The 18547-nt window shown below is 40.5% G+C and overlaps 1 protein-coding gene across 1 annotated transcript in view; it reads left to right on the forward strand.

The window, feature by feature from the left end:
- Positions 1-413: 413 nt before the first annotated feature.
- The window catches only part of OTC (ornithine transcarbamylase), a 29292-nt gene continuing 11158 nt past the window's right edge, over positions 414-18547 (forward strand). The window contains exons 1-4 of the mRNA XM_071748695.1: positions 414-911; positions 4199-4337; positions 4883-4964; positions 12642-12729. Of these exons, the coding sequence (XP_071604796.1) occupies positions 841-911; positions 4199-4337; positions 4883-4964; positions 12642-12729 (380 nt within the window). The 5' untranslated portion in view covers positions 414-840. The remainder of the gene's footprint in view (positions 912-4198; positions 4338-4882; positions 4965-12641; positions 12730-18547) is intronic.

The raw sequence follows: 18547 nt of genomic DNA on the forward strand, positions 1-18547 counted from the left end.
CAGATATGCCATCACCTTGATTCACAGAAATACATGTTTTCTCACACAGAGGAGGAAATGGGAAAATAATGGACATATTTCAAAACCACCTACAGCACATGTGGCATAAAGTCTTAACTGGCAATTATATTTGAAGGTAGAAATTCAAATTAAATGACTTTAGTATTTAGCATTTGACCAACATCAGATTATACAGGAAGCAATCTAGCGTAAGGACATATGCAGTCTGCAATATTTCAGTTCCTGGGCCTCACTCACTGAGGGCTGTTTAGTGCTATCATAGCACAATTGAAAACTTGGTCCAAAAAACCACCAGGAAAATACACATTTTTAATTGTGCTTCTTCTCCATTCTTGTCAGGGCCTTGAGGGCACAAATAAGCTCTAATGGCCCTGCCCAACCCCACACCCGTGGGCCCAGAACCTCATATTGGGGCCACCAGTCCCTGCCCAGGCCATGCCGGGGGTGGGAAGTCCCACTCATCCTGTACCCTGACAAATCTTTTGCCTTCTTCTACTCCCACATGCTCCTGCACAAATATTTAACAAGCATTAAATTGCTTCAAAATGGTGTTGACACAGGTATGATATGATGAGTCCACAAAGAGGACAAATTGCAAGTGGTGCAATGGGTGCTGTGAGAAATTCCTCTTCAGAGTCTGACCAAGGAAAATCTTCAGTGTCAGCTCCTGCCAGGACCAGCCCTGGCTGGAACAACCGAAGCAAAGGCTTTGATTCTTCTTTTTCCCTCATTAGCACAGCAGCACAGCTCGCTCTCTGCTTCATACGCCTCTGTGTCTCTCCCTTGTGGGACTGAGGGAAGCCTTCACCAGGAGAGAAGATGCTGTTTAACATGAGAAACTTCAGTATTGCAAAACTGACAGCAACCAGCAAGCTGCTGGGACAGTTTTGGTAAGCTTATTCTTCAGTTTTGTCTGGTGTTAGGTGACATTTAGACAGAAACTTGGAGACAGAAGCAGCTGAACCCTTGTGAAGCAATGAAGGTTTCAGAGAAAGGCTCGGGGTTTTCTGCGTTTTTTAGTGTCCTTTTTCTTCCCAAGGTGGCGAGCTCTACATCTTTGGGAAACTGGAGGATTTCACCTTTTAAATTTTGTGAAATGCTGTTAGTTCTTTTGTGGGATTTGTCAGCAAAGTCAAGAAAGGATGTTTCTTTTTGGGGTTGGTGTTCGCTGCAGCTACTGAATCAATAAAAAACTACCTGAATACAGAAAATTCGTATTCATTTAGACAGTTATCATGGCCAGTACTGGGGGGGGGAATTCTATCCATCAAGTTTCACGGTGGATCTCCACTTTTTTGCTTCTGTATACACTAGAAGCATGCAGAAAAAGGAAAATGTGATTCTATTCAATGTTAACCAGGTACACCTGGCTTTGTGACCTGGCTTTGGGTTCTTGTAGAAAAGAACGTATGGGAATTTCACAGTCACAGGAAACCTAATATGCAGTTAAGTAATTTTTATTTATCATTTCTACATTACGTTAGATGAAAAACAAATGTTTTCCAAGTTCTGTGACTTAATTACTACATTTTAAAGTTATTCTGAAGGCTGGGTGATGATTATTTTAGGAATTTTGGGTTTTTTCATCTAGTGAGAACTTTCTCTGGTTAGCAGAGATAACAGAAAGACAAGCTTGGAAAACAACTGCAGTAAAGCTAGTTTTCCAATAATGTAATTTAATATGATAAGTTCCCCAAATTAAGGGGTTTTTTTTTGTTATTTTTAGGGTTTTTTTAACATATCATAATGATGTAAGCGATCACCGGGTTCTATGAGTATACAAGTTAAGCACACTATGGTTGATACTGCAGGGTAACCTATATCTATCAGCCTATGCTAACACTCTAAAGTAATTGCTGTTGCTGCTCAGAAAGGAATAACTTGAGTGCCTGACTCTGCAATTCTGCTTATTACATTTTAACTTTGGTATGTTGCCTCATGCTCCTTCTCTGGGATTTATTTGTCCACTTCAGCCTCCCTTTTAGAACATGTGGAAAACAGGGAAGGGAACATTTCTGGAAGGTCATGGCAATAAAACAAAACCATCATGGGAACACAGAGGTCAGGAGCAGATCTCTGGTCCAATTTTCTGCTTGTAGGCTGACAACAGCATACAAGGTCACCTATGTCTTTGTTTAGCCACATCTTGGAAGTCTCCAAGGATCGTTAATTCCAGATTCTCTCTAAGCAAGCAATTTTCTTGATTCACTATCAGTGCAGAAATTAGTGGTGGCTATTTCTTGATCCACTTCTTGATCTTGCCAAGTGGTAAAACAAGACCAATGAACAGAGGTCTCTACTTGGCTGGTTAGGATTAGAAAAAAAATCTGACTCCCTGGAAGGAATTTTTGGCTGCAACAGAAATTTGAGGAGCAGCACTAAAGCTGTTCTAGAAACAATGCAGTGAAAGAAGATAGAGTGACCAAGCAACAAGCAATTGCATAGATTTTAGAACAGGGCAAGTACTTTTTTGTTCTCCCAAACTGGATAGAGTAGCGGATCCCTGTTCTGAAAACAAATAATAATAAAATCACAGTTATGAAACTAATTTCCTTCAGAATACACACACTGGATTTAGAACCAATCTCTTGAATGTCACCTAGGAGCCTTGGTATTCAAGGCTGCATTTCAGTAGCTTACCTTGGTTGGCTGTTTTTCATTATTTGGTGGAAGCACCTGACCCCTGTATGCCCAGCTTTTTGTATAATGTCAGGTATATTCTATTCTGCAGCTGTTGAATAAAGAAGCACAAGAAATAATTTTAATATTGCTGTAACACCCACTTCAAATTAAAAAATGGGGCACTTGGATGGTTCCTTGCAGTTTCTACCATGGTTGGAGGCAAGCATACAAACAGAAGGATAACACTTTTAGCAAAATATGTAGGCCACATTACTAAAAATTTAGAAAAGAATAAATCCACTCCTGGAGGTATTGATTCTTCCATTCAGGGGGCTGTGCAGAGATCAGAATCTGATGGTGCACACTGATGCTAATCTTTGTGGTGCTTTGTGTTTATCTAACCCTCTGGCAGTCTGCAGAATCTCTGGAGCTTGTTGCCCTGATAAATGACAGCACATACTGAGTTTCAGCAATATGAATCTGCACAGCCTCTGCATGGGCTACTTCTTCATATATTGTCTCTGTTTCTGCTGTTACACGGACTTGGCAACTGGCAGGTGTAACTGAGCTTGGCCTCAAAAGTCCACTTGAAAATACAAAATCAGTTGGTGCACTCAGTCCATTTGTTTGCATTGCTCTGGTCTATATTCCATCAGATCAGTCTAAAAATGTTCCACTTGATTAAAAAGACTTGTTTAACTTGAACCCATCTAAACTCTAGCAAGAATAAAGCGCAGGCTGCGTTATGTGAGGAAGCGTGGTAGATACAGTGCTAGGGAAGGGGCTAAACTGTCACGCTCCCTGATTAATCTTAAGCCTCTGAAAACACAGGCTTGGAGGTGAATTTCATTAAGAACTTCTCATAAGCTAGAGAAAATTTGATCATGTTACTTCTGTGTATGATTATAAACAATTTCATTTGATTCTGATGGTGTACCTCTGGCTGGGAGCCAGAATACACGGAATAAATCCATTGGATAAATATACTGCACATGCCTAGAATGTGCCCTGTGTGGTGGGAGAAGCAGAGCACAAAGCTATTTTGTTGAATTTTTTTCACCCTCCTCTCCAGTGTAACCAGGGGGTTTTGTACCCATGTACAGCAATGGCACCATTTGTATTGGTGGGAGTGGAACATGATGAGTGTCTACTCATCCACAAGAAAGAGCACTAAGATCCATTCCTGGTATTCTGTGCCCCTAAAGAGCAGCTTTACAATCCATATGTAAGCCCTGTCACAAGCCCTTGAATGGCTTTATGGGTTTGGGTTTATTTGGTTAGGCAGCATGCAGTCAAGTCCTATGTGTATCAGAAGCCAAAAGAAACCACACCTAATGTATAGTGGATCATACAATTTTAGACACTGTTACTGCCCTGCCAGGTATTGCAATATATTGTGTCTGTCTGACAGTAACAATTACTTAAAATAATAGTCACAGTCCATCAAGCTGATCCAGCTATGTCACGTGAGAGGGATTCCATCTGCTTGCTTTAGCATGAGTACAATCTAGTGTTGGATGACAAAAACCATATATTTTTTTATCTTTTTGCTTAGGTATGGACCACCAGCTCAAAGGAGTGTTCATCTGAGGGGTCGTGACCTCCTTACTCTACAGAACTACACAACAGATGAGCTGAAGTATTTGTTGTGGATGGCCTTAGATTTGAAACAAAGGATAAAGCATAAAGGAGAGGTAAAATGCTTTAACTGTCATTAATGTCACTCAGATGTTAAATACATATTGTTCTGAAGAGTACTGGCAATGAGACATAGTTCTTAGAGACTGTAAATCATGTACTGCTAAACAAAAAGCCTTCCTATAAAGTGTTCAGAGATATTCTTTAAATACTTCAGAGGACTTCACAAGTGAAAAGCTTAAACAGCTTTGCACAGCTAACTCCCTGTTTTCAGCTAATTGCATCCATCAACACATGGTGTACATGCAGCACTAAATGTAGGAAATAGAAGACACTTCCATGCATGGAATTAAATTAGTATCAGTATTTTCCTTAATGCTAACTCAAACTGAGTGCCAAAATGCAGTTACTTTGTGAATGAATATTCCCCTTTAACCTTTCCATAGCTAATGCATTCCTTGAAGGGCAAGAGAACAAAACTACAGTAAAAAATACATCTCTATAACTTTTAAAATGGTGAATTAAAATGTGAAAGAAGTATTTCAAACTCTAAAGTGTATAATGACTATAGAATTGAAATGGCTTCAACTTTACGTTCCAGTATTTGCCTTTGATGCAAGGAAAGTCTTTGGCCATGATTTTTGAGAAGAGAAGCACAAGAACAAGATTATCTGCAGAAACAGGTAGGTCTGAGCTTTGGCACAGTCAGATATGAAATTGTATACTGTGAGTGTGATTGGAAAGCACTGCATAATTTTATATTTAGCAGTTTCTGTCAGGAGAAACCTAAAGTTTGAAATAAAAAATAGGAAAAGAATGGTAGCTGTGTTTCATCTTGCATATTAATGTCACAAGCACATTGCTATGGTCATTGAAATTTTGCCCAGTCATTCCAAAACATGATAGACCAGATATAAAGTAATAGGTAGAAGCATTTCTGGTGTAAGCTCCTAGTTGTATTAGCAAGAAACATTTGTTTTAGTAAGCATCACAAATTTAAATCTGTGCAAGACCTAGTAAATATTTTTCTAATGTATTATGCATTACCATCCTCACATTTCAGAGTATGTGTTTAAGCTGAGAATCATAGTAGTGCTTTGATATAAATTAAGGGGGAAGAAATTAACATAATTACCTACAGGAGAAGATAACTTGATGGAAACTCCACAATATTAGCCTGATAAGACCAGGCACTGAAACATTCTTCTGGGATACAATCCTTTGAACGCTGAAATACATATCTTTATTTACATTAGTTGTTCTGAAGTCAATGGACCACTGAAATAAATCACTATTGTGCTTGCATGTTAACAAGAAATAACTATGAATTGGTGACACATCTAGAAAGGAGAACTTTGCCCTTCTCACATCTGAGTTGACCCAGCATACCTTTTTTTAATGAAGGGACAGGAAATTTGTTCAGTGTTCACATTTCTTTTCAAGGTGTGAGGGAGGAGGTAAAAATAATGGAAGGAAGAAGCAGATATGTTAACTGCAAGATTTTCTAAATTTTCCATTGCATCCTCTAGCACAGCCATTTACCTGCTGATCCTGCTCTTTTTGTAAACTTGTTGCTGTTTTCTCCAGACAAGGATGATTTATGAGTGGATTTCTCTTGTGCATTCCCTCTCTGTGAAAACCACCCACCTTTTGAATCCAGAGGTTTTATTCCAGTTTCTTGTTGCCTATCACACTGGTACATGGGCAGGTAATGATGAATTCTCAAAATCTGTTCATCCCTCATGCTTCTGTATTCAGAGGGAAGCACTATTAAGTCCTTGGCTTTTGAAGGCTTATGGAAGGAGGAAGTTCAGGAACGTTCAAATGAATTAACTTAAGGATGAGATTTGATGCACATAAATTGATCCACTTCTGTGAAATAAAACAAATTTATTTCTCAGTGATAGCTGCCACAAGAGTGTTAATGCAGTTTAACTTCCGTGCATTAACTTCACACCTTCAATTAATTGGTCTTAGTCCCCTAAACCCAAGACTTGGTTTCAAAGGCAGGCTCAGGGTTTTTTTTCTGTCCATGGAAACTACGCATTTCATCTTCTTTTTAGCATACATGACTTCTCCCTTGGAATTTCTAACTCAAAACAAATGTGGGGTCACATGTGTTCCTTTTAGTTAAATAAGCTAACTTGATACCAATTTTCTAATGTCTGTGAAAGTGGACATTGAAGGGGATTGGAGTGTTTATTTATAAAATACTTGAGCCATCTCACATAGCATGTACCATGAGCTGAGCCTTCAGTATCTTGAAAGAGGTCACTTGTGGGACAAGGTTCTGCTGATGAGGTTTATTTAAACGAACTTCACAACTCTCAGGAGCAACTAGGTGAAAATCAGTGGGTCCCATTATAAAGGGGTAGAGACATAAAAAGCACTGATTACAAAATCTGCCCTATGCCACTTCCTAGGAGTTTGCTGCCAGCTAGTAGCACCACATTTTCAGAAGTATTTTCAGAAGACCTCTGTCCCTATGCCTATAATGAATACCATTACTGAAAACTAAATAAAGAGTAACACGGAATGGTTGAGGTTGGAAGAGGGCTCTGGAGGTCATCTGACCCAACCTCTTCCTGCTCTAGCAGGATCATCTAGAGCCCCAGAGTATGTCCAGAAGGCTTTTGATAGCTTCAAGGAAGGAGGCTCTGCAACATTGCAGGGCAACCTATGCCAGAGCTCGGTTGCCCTTTCAGTAAAAATGTGTTTATTGATCTTCAGAGGGAGCATCCCGTGTTTCAGTTTGTGCCCACTGCACCACTGAAAAAGCACCTGGCTCCATCCCCTTTGCACCTTACCTTCAGGTATTTATATACGTTAGTAAAATTCTCTCTGAGCCTTCCCTAGGCTAAAAAGTCCCAATTCTCTCAGCATCTCCTTATATGAAAGATGCTCCTGCTCCTGAGTCATCTTTGTGGCTCTTTGTTAAAATGACCATACTGAGTATCTCCAATATGCCCATGACTCTCTCATATTATGCTGCCCAGAACTGAACACTCCAGGCGTGGCCTTACTACTGCTGACTGCAGGGGAAGGATCCCCTCCCTCCACCTCCTGGCAACACTTTGTCCACTGCAGCCCAGGATACCATTTGCCACCTTGGCCAGAAAGGTATATTGCTGGCTCATGTTCAATTTGGTGTCCACCAGGACTGCCAGTTCCTTTTCTGCCAATCTACTTCCCAGCTGGATATCCCCTGTCATGTGCTGGTACATAGAGCTGTTCTTCTTCAGGTGCAGGACTTTGCACTTCTTCCTTCTAAACTTCGTGGTGTTCCTCTTAGCCTGTTTCTCCAGCCTGTCAAGGTCCCTGTGGATGGCAACAAAGCCCTCTGTTGTATCAGCCACTCCTCCCAGTTTTGTGTCATCAGCAAACCTGCTGAGAGCACATTCTGCCCCATCATCCATATCATGAATGCAGATGTTAAACAGGAGCAGACCCAGTACTGACCCCTGGGCCACACCACTAGTCACTGGCCCCCCAACTAGACTTTGTGCCACTGATCATCATTCTCTGGCCTTGGCCATTCTGCCTGTTATCAACCCACTTCATTGCCTGCTCATCCAGCCCATGAGTCAACAACTTCTCCATGAGGTTCTTAGGGGATACAGTTGCCAGGGACATAATGAAGTCTAGGTAGGCAGTATTCACTGCTCTTCCCTCATCTACAAGGCCATTCATACTATCATAGAAGATTATCAAGTTGGTCAAGCATGATTTCTACTTGATGAAGCCATGATGACTACTCCTGGTGATTTTCTAGTTCTTATATCTACCTGGAAATGCAGTCCAGGATTAGCTGCTCCATAGTTTTTCTAGGAATCAAGGTGAGACTGACAGTCAAGGTTTGTACTCTGGGTACTCCTTTTTGCCGTTCTTGATGATAGGGGTGACGTTTGCTTTCCTTCAGTCCTTAAGCACTTCTCCCAGTCATCGAGATCAACCAGATTATAAAGATAATAATTTATAATGTGTTGTAAGAGAACAGTTGTCTGTTCCCCTATGAGTGTCACTAAACTGTTTTATTCTGATGACATGGCAACTGTACTGAGTAATGTGCAACTCTTTGCAGTATAATTTATTGCACCTTTACTCGCTTGAACAAATATAAGATTGTCCTAATGCATATTTCTGAAGCCCATATTATTTTACCATGTCTAAGTGTGTTAGTTGTGTTTTAAGTTTGATGAAGAACTACAAATAACTTCCATAGAGTATTGGCAAAGTAAATCCAGTTTTGTGGAGCCTAGTAGATTTATTGCCATCACAGGTTATTGTATTGGAAAATGTGACATCTCTGCTATTATACTGGGAAATGTCATCTGTTTGCAGTCAGAATCCCATACCCATTCTGCATAAAATCTTGCATACTTTTTGAAGACTCGGGTATTCCACATGGTCATATATTACTTGTAAAATAAACTCAGGCACGGCATAAGGGACAATGCCCTGTTTCTGATACAGCTTTGTTGTAAAATATTCTGATTGCCACTGTTGTTCTTAAAATATACAGCTGCAGTTATGTTTCAGTGAAAAATTCATAAATAAATCTAACCATTTCAGTGAATGCAGACAGTATGTCAAAGAGTAGAAATGGAGAGGGAGCAATACAGGCAGAACAGCTCTGTGTAACTTCTGTCATGCACTAGAATATACATGGTCTTAACAGCTTTACAGGGGTTCACTGCCAATGGCTTTTGTAGAATTACTCCCAGCTCACTCCTCTGACACAGTGGGGTGAGAGGAACACAGTGCCTGTGTCTGAAGACTACTTCAGTCACAGAAATAACTGCATGACTTTGAGTACTCTAATGTAGTGGGAATGGCATTACATGGCAGGAATACAAGATTTGCTTTTTGAGTGAATGGCTAGTATTATTTACCTTGGCCACACTACAGAGGGGGCAAGAGTACTCCTTTAGCTTACTCTCTATGTAGAGGGATAGCTTTAAGGAACTGCCTATCGGTTTTTAGGCTTTTGCTTTAGGAATATTCCTGTAATTGCTGCCTAGAAGAGTTCTTTGTTATCAGTTTAAACCAGAAAATACTTTATAGATTGTAGGTCCTGGCAGAGAGGAAACTTTAAAAATCCAAATCCAGATGTCTTGAAATGTAAAAAAGGATGAGTTTCAGAAAATGACTGTGTATGTCTCCTGGAAATGGTGGGCAGCCCCACAAGTGTGTATCCAATGCATGAAGTAGAGGACAGGTTGGTGCAGTTCTTTGTCCAATGTAGTAGGGACAGGCTGGAATGGAGATTTAACCTGTGCCTGTACAACCGCCAGCACTCATGTCCTACATGGGTTTATGAAGTGGACTCAGCAAAGTGCCACAGCCTGAGGCATAAAACTTCCTATTTTTGAAAACAAACAGTAGTGAGAAGTGTAGACATGAGATAATAATCTATTCTAGCTCTTCAGTAGGGACATTTAATACAGTTTGTTGAAGATACTAGCATTCATATAAACACTTAAATTCTGGCTTTGGATATTATCAGTTTGTGATAACAAAGAGGATTAAATCTTCCAGTTTAACACAGCACTCTATCATGTGCTTGTTTGCTCAAGTGGTGCCTGCGTATCTTCAAAAATCATCATTATTTTCTTTCTGCTAGTAATCTGGATGAAAGAATCTGAAGCAAAGATTCTGCAACTATATACAAAGCTGGAGTACAGAGTTTCTGCATTTCCAGATGGAAAGTTAGGGATGGAAATATGCTCCCAGGACCTTCACAGATGGGCGGTGTACGAGCAGAAAGCCCAACACATTAGGACTCTGCTGTGTACACAGACACCAGGCTGTAGCTCTGACTGGGCTGCCTGACATCTGGCAATTCTGAATAAATGGACAGATTTCTCTTTTTCTACCTGGGTATCATTTATAGAAAACAGAACTTGTCCATGGGAGCCTGCCTGGAATGCGAACCATCTACCAAAGTGTGTGCACATGGAAGCCTAAAATGCAGAGCTGTTGTATTGTGTGGAACTTGCAGGGATAAATGACAAACATAATGTTATATGATTTTGGAAAAAAAAACCAAACAGCAGGAAAGGAAAAGATACCACAAATGACATTTCATCTCTGAGGTCTTGAGTTAAAATCTTGCATTGCATATATGGGCTGTAAAATCTCAGCAACAGTTTGCCTACATATTCTCATAAATACAGTGCTTGTGTCTGAGCTGCAGAGGAGCTGAAAGTATTTGAGGAAAAAGAAGCATTTTTCTTGCCTAATAAATGCTTCTGAATAATCAAGAAAGGAGGACAAAGCAACCACGAAATGTATAGTGGTATTCTAACAGTGTAAATCAAGTTTGCTGTGTCTGACTCTAATCTTAGTGAGATTCGGAGCAAACCTTAGTGATGGCAAAGGGAAAGTAAAATCAGGAATAATCAGTAAAATGAGTGTACGCTGGCTGCACAGAAGTTTGCCTTTCAGGTGGAGTCTGAAGGATCATTATTTTTAATCTAACTTTTTAAGAAAATTGAAGCAACCAATAGGCAATGATTTTCCAGTGTTATTTTTACCCATTGCATTTTAAATTCTGGAGACTGATTGACCTAATGCAGGGTGAAAGACCTTACCTCAAAGTTTCTTCCTGCATGGGATGGAGGTTAATAAGGGCTGTTCTATGTTAGAGACGCAGTTGTGGGGCCCAGTCCTGCCAACTGAACTTAGTTGCTTGGTTTTATCTGTGAAAGGTTTCAGTTTTCACTCCTGGATTAACCCGTTTTTAGACGAGTAACTGTGGGATCAACTTTTTAATTTTGATTAAGCTGTACAAACATCTTGTTTAAGCGTTTAAGCTGCAATCCTTCAATCCTTGGAGGTGTCTGCAGGGCCATCTAACGGTGGCAATCAGTCCAAGCAGCTTTTACTTTTTTTTTTTTTTAATTAATGAATTTATTAATCTATTTATTCCCTTTTCTTTTCTAATTTTTTTCTTTTTTCTTTTTTTTATCTTTTCTTTTTTCTTTTTTTTTCCCTTTGTTTTTTTCTTTTTTTTCCTTGACAGAATGAAATTTTTTAGCACCTCCAAGGGATCACAGTTCAGTACAGAAGGTGGGTCTCTGCCCTTTCTCTTCTGTGCTGTATTCAGCCTTTCTCTGCCTGGCAATAAAAATAAAATGTGCTTCCTTCTAGATTTTTCCCACAAATGAAAGGCTCACTTCTCCCAGTGTTGTCTTGGCAAGATTGGTTTGTGCACACTGATATTCTCTGGAAATTTTCTCCATCATGGATATTAGTGGCAGGGCAAGATATCCCTGACAATTTATCCACTAGAAGGGAATTGTTCTTAAGCAGAAATTTTCCCCCAAGCTTTACAGAGCTACCTACAGCCCAGTTAATTTCCTATACGTTGTAAGCCACCAGTTGTAAGACCCTGTGTCCTGTGCTAGGCTTATGCTAAGCTATTTGTGAGAGTTCATAGAACAGCACCCCTCAGGCCTTCTCCTCCCAATATGGAGCCACACAGAGAGTCAGGGAAGGGAGACTTGAGGCTTAAACCAGGCAAAGGCAAGGAGACTCAAGTGTTGGTGAAAAAAACTTTTGGTCCTCCCTGCCTCTGTCAGCTCATTCCTTATGTGGTGATGCAATGGAAATAAGGCAGGACCAGAGTTGCCCTTAGCATGTAATTTGTCTGCCTCCAAAATATCCCTTTAAGTTCCCCAGAGTATTTTAATATTCTTAGGTGATGCTCATGGTTTACTGTTCAGGAACAGATTTTACTCTTCAGACCTAATCCATCCAGTTCCTTGGTTCACCTTGTAAATTCATAACTATTGCAGGGTGGAGGGATACTGACAGTGCCTGAGATCTTTCCTTTTTCCTCTGTCACATTATAACTTTTCAGGCACTTGACCATTTGTGATCAAGCTCAAGTTTGTTACATTATATGGGGAGATTTAGGGTTTTCTGTCTGAGTGACTGCACTTGAAGCTTCTTGCAAGGATGTGGGATTACACCTAGTGACTCAGATGGCCCTTCTAGGGTGCTAAATCCCTTGAAGTAGAAATTCAGCGTGATGAATGGATTACCTAGCTCTTAACAGGGAGCCACGATGATGCTTCTGGCAATATGTAGTCTTGCAGCTTGAATGACTGTTCCTATGAACACAGGTCAGGACTCATGCCTAAGGATTTCAGCAAAGCATCACACTTGAGGGGTTTTATTCCAAAATACATTTATTTGTGTCTTACATGTCAGACTTCTGGTCTGAAACATTTGGATGCCCTGCTGAGTTTTACTGTTATTGCTGTAAATATCTTTTACATGAAGAAGATTTAGAATCTTGGCTGTTAATATGAGGTGCTTGTGTTTATTTTTTGTTTTGTTTGTCCTAACCGTAGGATTTTCTCTTCTTGGAGGACATCCTTCATTCCTTACAACACAAGACATTCATCTAGGCACTAATGAGAGTCTCACAGATACAGCAAGGTTAGCAAAATTGTCACTTGATTGATCAATATGTTTTTGTTAATTCATCTGGCTGAAACCTGTCTTATAGAACTTTGGAAGCTAATGTTTTCTTTCTGGAAAATGTCAGAAGGCACTCCAGATTTCTTAAATATTTACAGATCGATCAGCTCACAAAAGCTGTAGTTTAGTAGATCATTATCAATTCTAGCTCTCCCAAACTTTTAAAAATGAGAAATATTTTTAACAAATTTGGCATGTAGAGTGTTAATGAGAGTGACAGTCACACAAATGGAAGTATTTTATGAACCTCAGTATAATACCCCCACTGATGACAGCACATACATTCAAACAAGACTAAAACCTTCCGGTTCTGTCGCTCCTCATTGAGCCAGAGCTACAGCTGACTGGCAAATCAAAAAGCAAAAGCAAAAAGTGAAGACTTTATTTATCCTGGTTAGAGCAGCTGCTTCTGGGCCTTAATCTGCCTGCAGAGACAGGGTAGCACCAGAGGTTCTGATTCCTCTTTTCCAGCAGCAACAAATGTGATGAACATTTTGCATCCAGTTTCTGATTTCATGTTGCCTCCTCCACAGCTTCACTCACTGTCAGGACTGCTGTGGAGGCTGGGATATGGCACTGGTCTCTTGTTAGAACCCTTGGAACATCTTAATCATCCCCAGTCCCACATGCATGCAGGCATGAGTAGCTAGCAGCCTACCCTGGTTGCCATAGCAGGGAAGAAATGAGCTCAAGGTTTTTCTCCAGTGGATTCCCTCTGATGCTGCAGAAAGCAGGCAGTACATGATGTTATTGTTTGCAGGTGCTTTTCCTGTTTTTCATAGCATTCCATGTATTAAAAACTCATCCAGCTTCAGTATTGTGCTGCTTTCTAGTCAGCCCTTTTGCAGCCTTAGGTTGATTCAGTCAGAAGCAGCTGTTAGAAGGTTAGTAGTGTCTGAAAGGTCCTTTTTGTTCTGGTGAAAGGGAAGCAGTATCAAGCTCATCAGGCTCAGTTAAAAATATGCAGTCAGCCAGCTGAGATTTCATTGCCTCTGCTGTGTACTAGTTTTCACAGTGAGTAGGAGAGTTTATTTAAGAACTGTGTTACTGTTCTCTTTGTGATGAAACCCAAAGAAAATTTAGAGACCAAATATGTGAGCACTTTAAATTTTCCTTTCTTGCCTTACTATTGAAGTGGAATACTTGGATTGTTGGTAGGAGAAAGTAAAAATTTCAGTCTCTTGAAGCTTCGGTCTCTTGGTACTTAGCTCTCACTCCCTGCTAGTTACATAACTTTCAGTATCAAAGTAAGCTGCAACCATAGTGTTCAGATGATCCAAGACAATTGTGTCCCACTGGGTTGCTTTAGCATCTACAGGTTTAAAAGCTTCAAAAACTGTGTAAACTTGTGGGCTTACAGAGGGAACACATTTATCTGAGAATTAACAGTCAAGTCTGAGGTACATTAGGCCCCAGTGTCCAGTTCAGCAGAGCCCATGCACTGCCATTGGATTTAAATATACTTCTCAAAAGAAATTCTTTATACAACTTGGAACATAGCCTCAGTTTAAGTAGGACAGTTATAGCTTCATCAGAGTGTGCCATTTAAATGTTTCAGACCACAGACATCTCTGCTACAACTGTAGTGTCATGAGAGATGGAGAGGTTTTCAAGTCAAACATGCATAGTTGACTATGTCATGTTAAAGGTGAATGGGAAACATATCAAAGGCAAATCCCCTACCGTGATGTAAATAATTGTAATTCTCCAAGTGTCTTGCATATTCCTCCATCCTCACTGGACCCTCTTGGCTGAGAAGGGGGAAGAGGAGAGGATGTGGGCAAAGGGCACAGTAAAAGGGAGATTGGTGCCAAGAGACAGGGGCTGAAGAGACAGAACCTGATATGAACTATGCCAGGCTGAATAAAATGCTGAAGATCAGCTATTTACATCATCTTAGAGGAACTAAAATTGAGAAGGAATAGGACACACCAGAGCAGTGAGGAATGAATTAAGAAGTGCAGAGGTGTCACGTTTGAGAAAGAGTGACATCAGGCTACAAGAGAAAATGATGTGGAAGGACTGCACTGCCAAGAAAGGTGGCAGGGGAAGCCAAAAGAAAGGTTGATTTACAACAGCCATTATGAAATTGCACCATGGCACTCGTGAATGGGAAGAGAAGGACAAATGGTAGAAGGCTTCAGAGCAGTATTTCAGGGTGCCATGTAGGCTGGAGGCTCCCCAGGGAGTAAGGAGGGTTAGATGCCAGGATTTCCCCTCAAGTCAGGCAGAGCTTCTTCAGCCAGGGGTCAGGGTTGCTGAGAGGCAGCTGGAGTGGCCACAGCCCAGGGCATTGGGCATATCTGTGCAGTTGGGCCAAGGCCAGGCTGGGACATTAGCCCACAGGTGAGGGTCCAGGTCAGGTTACATGGGCATGGTTACAAAGCAGGAAGAGATGTGACTCCCCTGAAAAGGGTGATGGCCCTGATGGAGACTCCTTGCAGTGCTATCTGGGAGCCTCCTCTTCCCCCTGACCTTAGAGTGACAAGGAGGAACCCTCAGATGCACTTTTGCAAAACTGACTCTGAGCCCCAGCAACAAACCTCCAGGCTGGGGAAGGATGTTATCAGGGCCCTTCCACAGTGCTCCCCTGCAGAAACCTTTCCAAGCACTATCCCACCGGATGTGCAGGACCATCATCCAGAGGCTCTCTGCCTTTTGGATGCCAACCCTGCAGCAAATCCAGGTGTGTTCTGATACACAATCAAACATGCTTTGCATAGGCCTGTGTTCATCTCTACTTCTGTTGAAATGGAATAATAATAAAGGGACATTAAATCTTTGGTTCCATAGTCCCTTGAGTTACTTTTGTTTGGATAAGCAAAGGGGATAAAGAAAGACTGTAAGCTATATGATATGATGCAAAAAAGTAGAAGCAAGCAAATCTTCCAGCCATTCTGGAGGAGCCCTCATTCTGTGGACAAAGCTCCCACAATACCCCCTTGCCACGCAAGCCTTCAGTCACCCTTTTTTCTGTCACTGCTTCCTTTTCATGGTACAGTCCCTACTAATGCCCCCGAACCAGGGATTTTTCTCCTCTGCTGCCTCAGAGCACTTGCCTGCAAGAGTGGAATGAGGGCTTTCCCAAGTCCTTACAGAGGCCCATGTGCCCGGTTTCATTCTTGCTCTCATTAGCAGAATTAGTACTGACTTCGCCATAATCAAGGCTGAGCAGTTTACCCAAAAGAACAACCTGAGTTTTACTTCCTCAGCATTTCTTGTGTATGAGGGATAAAAGCCAACCTCATTCTGTTAATGTAAAAATGAAAGAAGAATGCCTTTAATGGACTCAGAGGGTATTTCAAATATATACAGTCATGTGTCTAGGATTCTGAAAGCCTTAGAATTACTTGAGGTTGAGACAATACAAAATGGACACAGATCTATAAAAGTACCAGATCTGAATTGCTGCAGGTAAGGACTGACAGCATTACTGCTGTGATCATCTTTCTTTTTAGTGACTTACTAGCTGTGCATATTACCATTCTTCCACGCTTCACAAGATGTTTACATTTACACTGACATAGTAGCAAATAGTTACCATCCATTAAGGAACTCTAAGCTTTTCAGTGCTGTTTAGCATGGTTGATATCTTACATGAAATGAAATCTAAGTACCCCATCTGTATTTTCCACTGGAGAGCAGTTCCATTATGCACCGCTATAGCTCTGCGGCCACAGGTTCAGTAACAGCACTGAAGAACTTATAGGATGTTTTTACCTGTCCACTGGCATTATTAAGGGGTGAATCTCTCCATCTATGGGGAACAGGTTTATTTCCCCCTGCCTGGTGAGTACACAGACACCAGAAGTCCTTGTAAGACTATGGATAACAAGGAAGTAATCCTGTCAGAAATTTAAACCTTTCAAATGGGTACATACTTTCAAAACAAACCAAAACTACCTCAGCACGAATCTGCCCAAATTATATGCAGATGCCCTATGTTCAGATTCAGAGATCAGCCACACCAAAAAGACATACTTTTATTTGTATTCAATTTTGGATTCCTCAGAGGATACACTTGAGCAAAACTTTTCCAGCTTTTCTTTGTAGAAATAAAAGTTTGGGGTTTGTTTGTTTTGGTTTTTTTAAAGAGAGATACCCAACATTCCAATGCACTCATATATTTCCAGAATTCTGGAATTTTTAAGTCTATAGGCTTACAGTCTTGCAAAAAGAATGAAATGAGTAAAAAGATCTTGTAGCTAGGGATAACATAGGAGCCTTAAAAGAGAAGTCACCTGATGAGCTTGCTCCCCCTCATCTTCCAAAACTTCACCTTTACTAGAGGCTCTTACCTAGCCAGGCCTGTTTTCCTATGCAATCCCAGACTTACATGTTTTCCTTTAAATTCATTTAATTACAGGAGATTAATTCATTTAATTATATTATTTTAAAAAATATTTCTGAGTTCAATTTGGTTTTGCTTTTACAAAGAATAAACCAAATTTCCTCCTTGATTTCCTACTATAAGCTCCGGAACTGCTGGCAGGAAAATTCTCCAATGTCTTGTTGGTAAGTGTTTAGTAAGTCTAGCAGATTAAGGAAGAAAGTCCAGCACTTTTTATTAACTGTTGATTGATTATCACTGAATTTCCTCTAATAGCATACCCTGTAAAGGAACCATCTTCTTTAAGTCCTTCAGATGTTGTGTAGGGTAGGAATCAACTGTCCTGACATTCTTAAAAATGTCTAAGAAAAATGGGCTGTTTCCCAGTCTTATTGCCTCTTTTCCTTGACTGGTAGGAGTGGTTATGTCTGGTTTAGATTGGACACCTGTTAGATGGTTAACAAAAGGGGCCATGCATCCCATCCCTGGGGACTACTTAGGAACAAAACAGGTTTTTCACAGTCTCATGCTTCAAGCTAGATTAAACACACACACAGAGAAAAAGAAACTCTTGAGATAAGAAGAGATAATGAGGCAAACAGCAACTGTTCTAGTGCCTTGCAGTCAGTGAATACCTTGTTCAGCTCCTCCTTTTCACTTGTAGCTGCCATCAGCAGTCTTTTCTTCAGAGAGAGCTCTGCAGGGAATCTTGTAACATTTTATAAGGGTTTTACTTGTGTGAGGAATTTCTCGAGTGGGTAGAAAATATTTGTTACTGACTTCATCAGGAGATTTATCTGTGTAAAGGCCAAGGCATTAACAGACATATTTCCACAAGAAGAGATACCAGAATTCTCTATGGCTTATCAGGAAGATAGATGAATACTGCAAGGACTTTTTACACTCTTCTATTCAATATCTCCTTGTTTTGTTTTATGGTCCTATTATAAATAACACAAAAATACAAAAAAATGCTACTTCAAAGTAAGGCTTCAGGGCCTGATTAAAACACAGAAATGCAGAACTCCAATCTGTATTTAATTTGTCTAAAGCATTCAGAGCATACCTAGTACACTATGCTAATCCACTATGCTAACCTCTAAATCTTTCACACTTTGGCAAATGAGGTTAAGGCCAGAGTGGTGAAGTGACTCCTGCATGCCCCTGTCTGTAGGTTTGGTTATTACTTTAATGTTGATACCATGTGTGTCAATATGCAGGTGTGTAGCTAGGAGAAAGAACAGACTGGTGTTGTTGGCTCCCATTTCTGTGTTCATCAAGATGAGTAAATAATTGTAATCTAAGACAGATCTGTATTCTCAGTTCTCTCAAAGGTCAGGCTACGATACAGAGATGCTGTAATGTTCAGTCAATGCTACCTTTGTTCTTTGCTAAAAGACTCAAGAAATCTTATTCCTTATCTCTTCCGAAGTTATCAAATGTTAC

This window comes from Heliangelus exortis, chromosome 1 (assembly GCF_036169615.1).
Source record: "Heliangelus exortis chromosome 1, bHelExo1.hap1, whole genome shotgun sequence".
Taxonomy (NCBI): Eukaryota; Metazoa; Chordata; class Aves; order Apodiformes; family Trochilidae; genus Heliangelus; species Heliangelus exortis.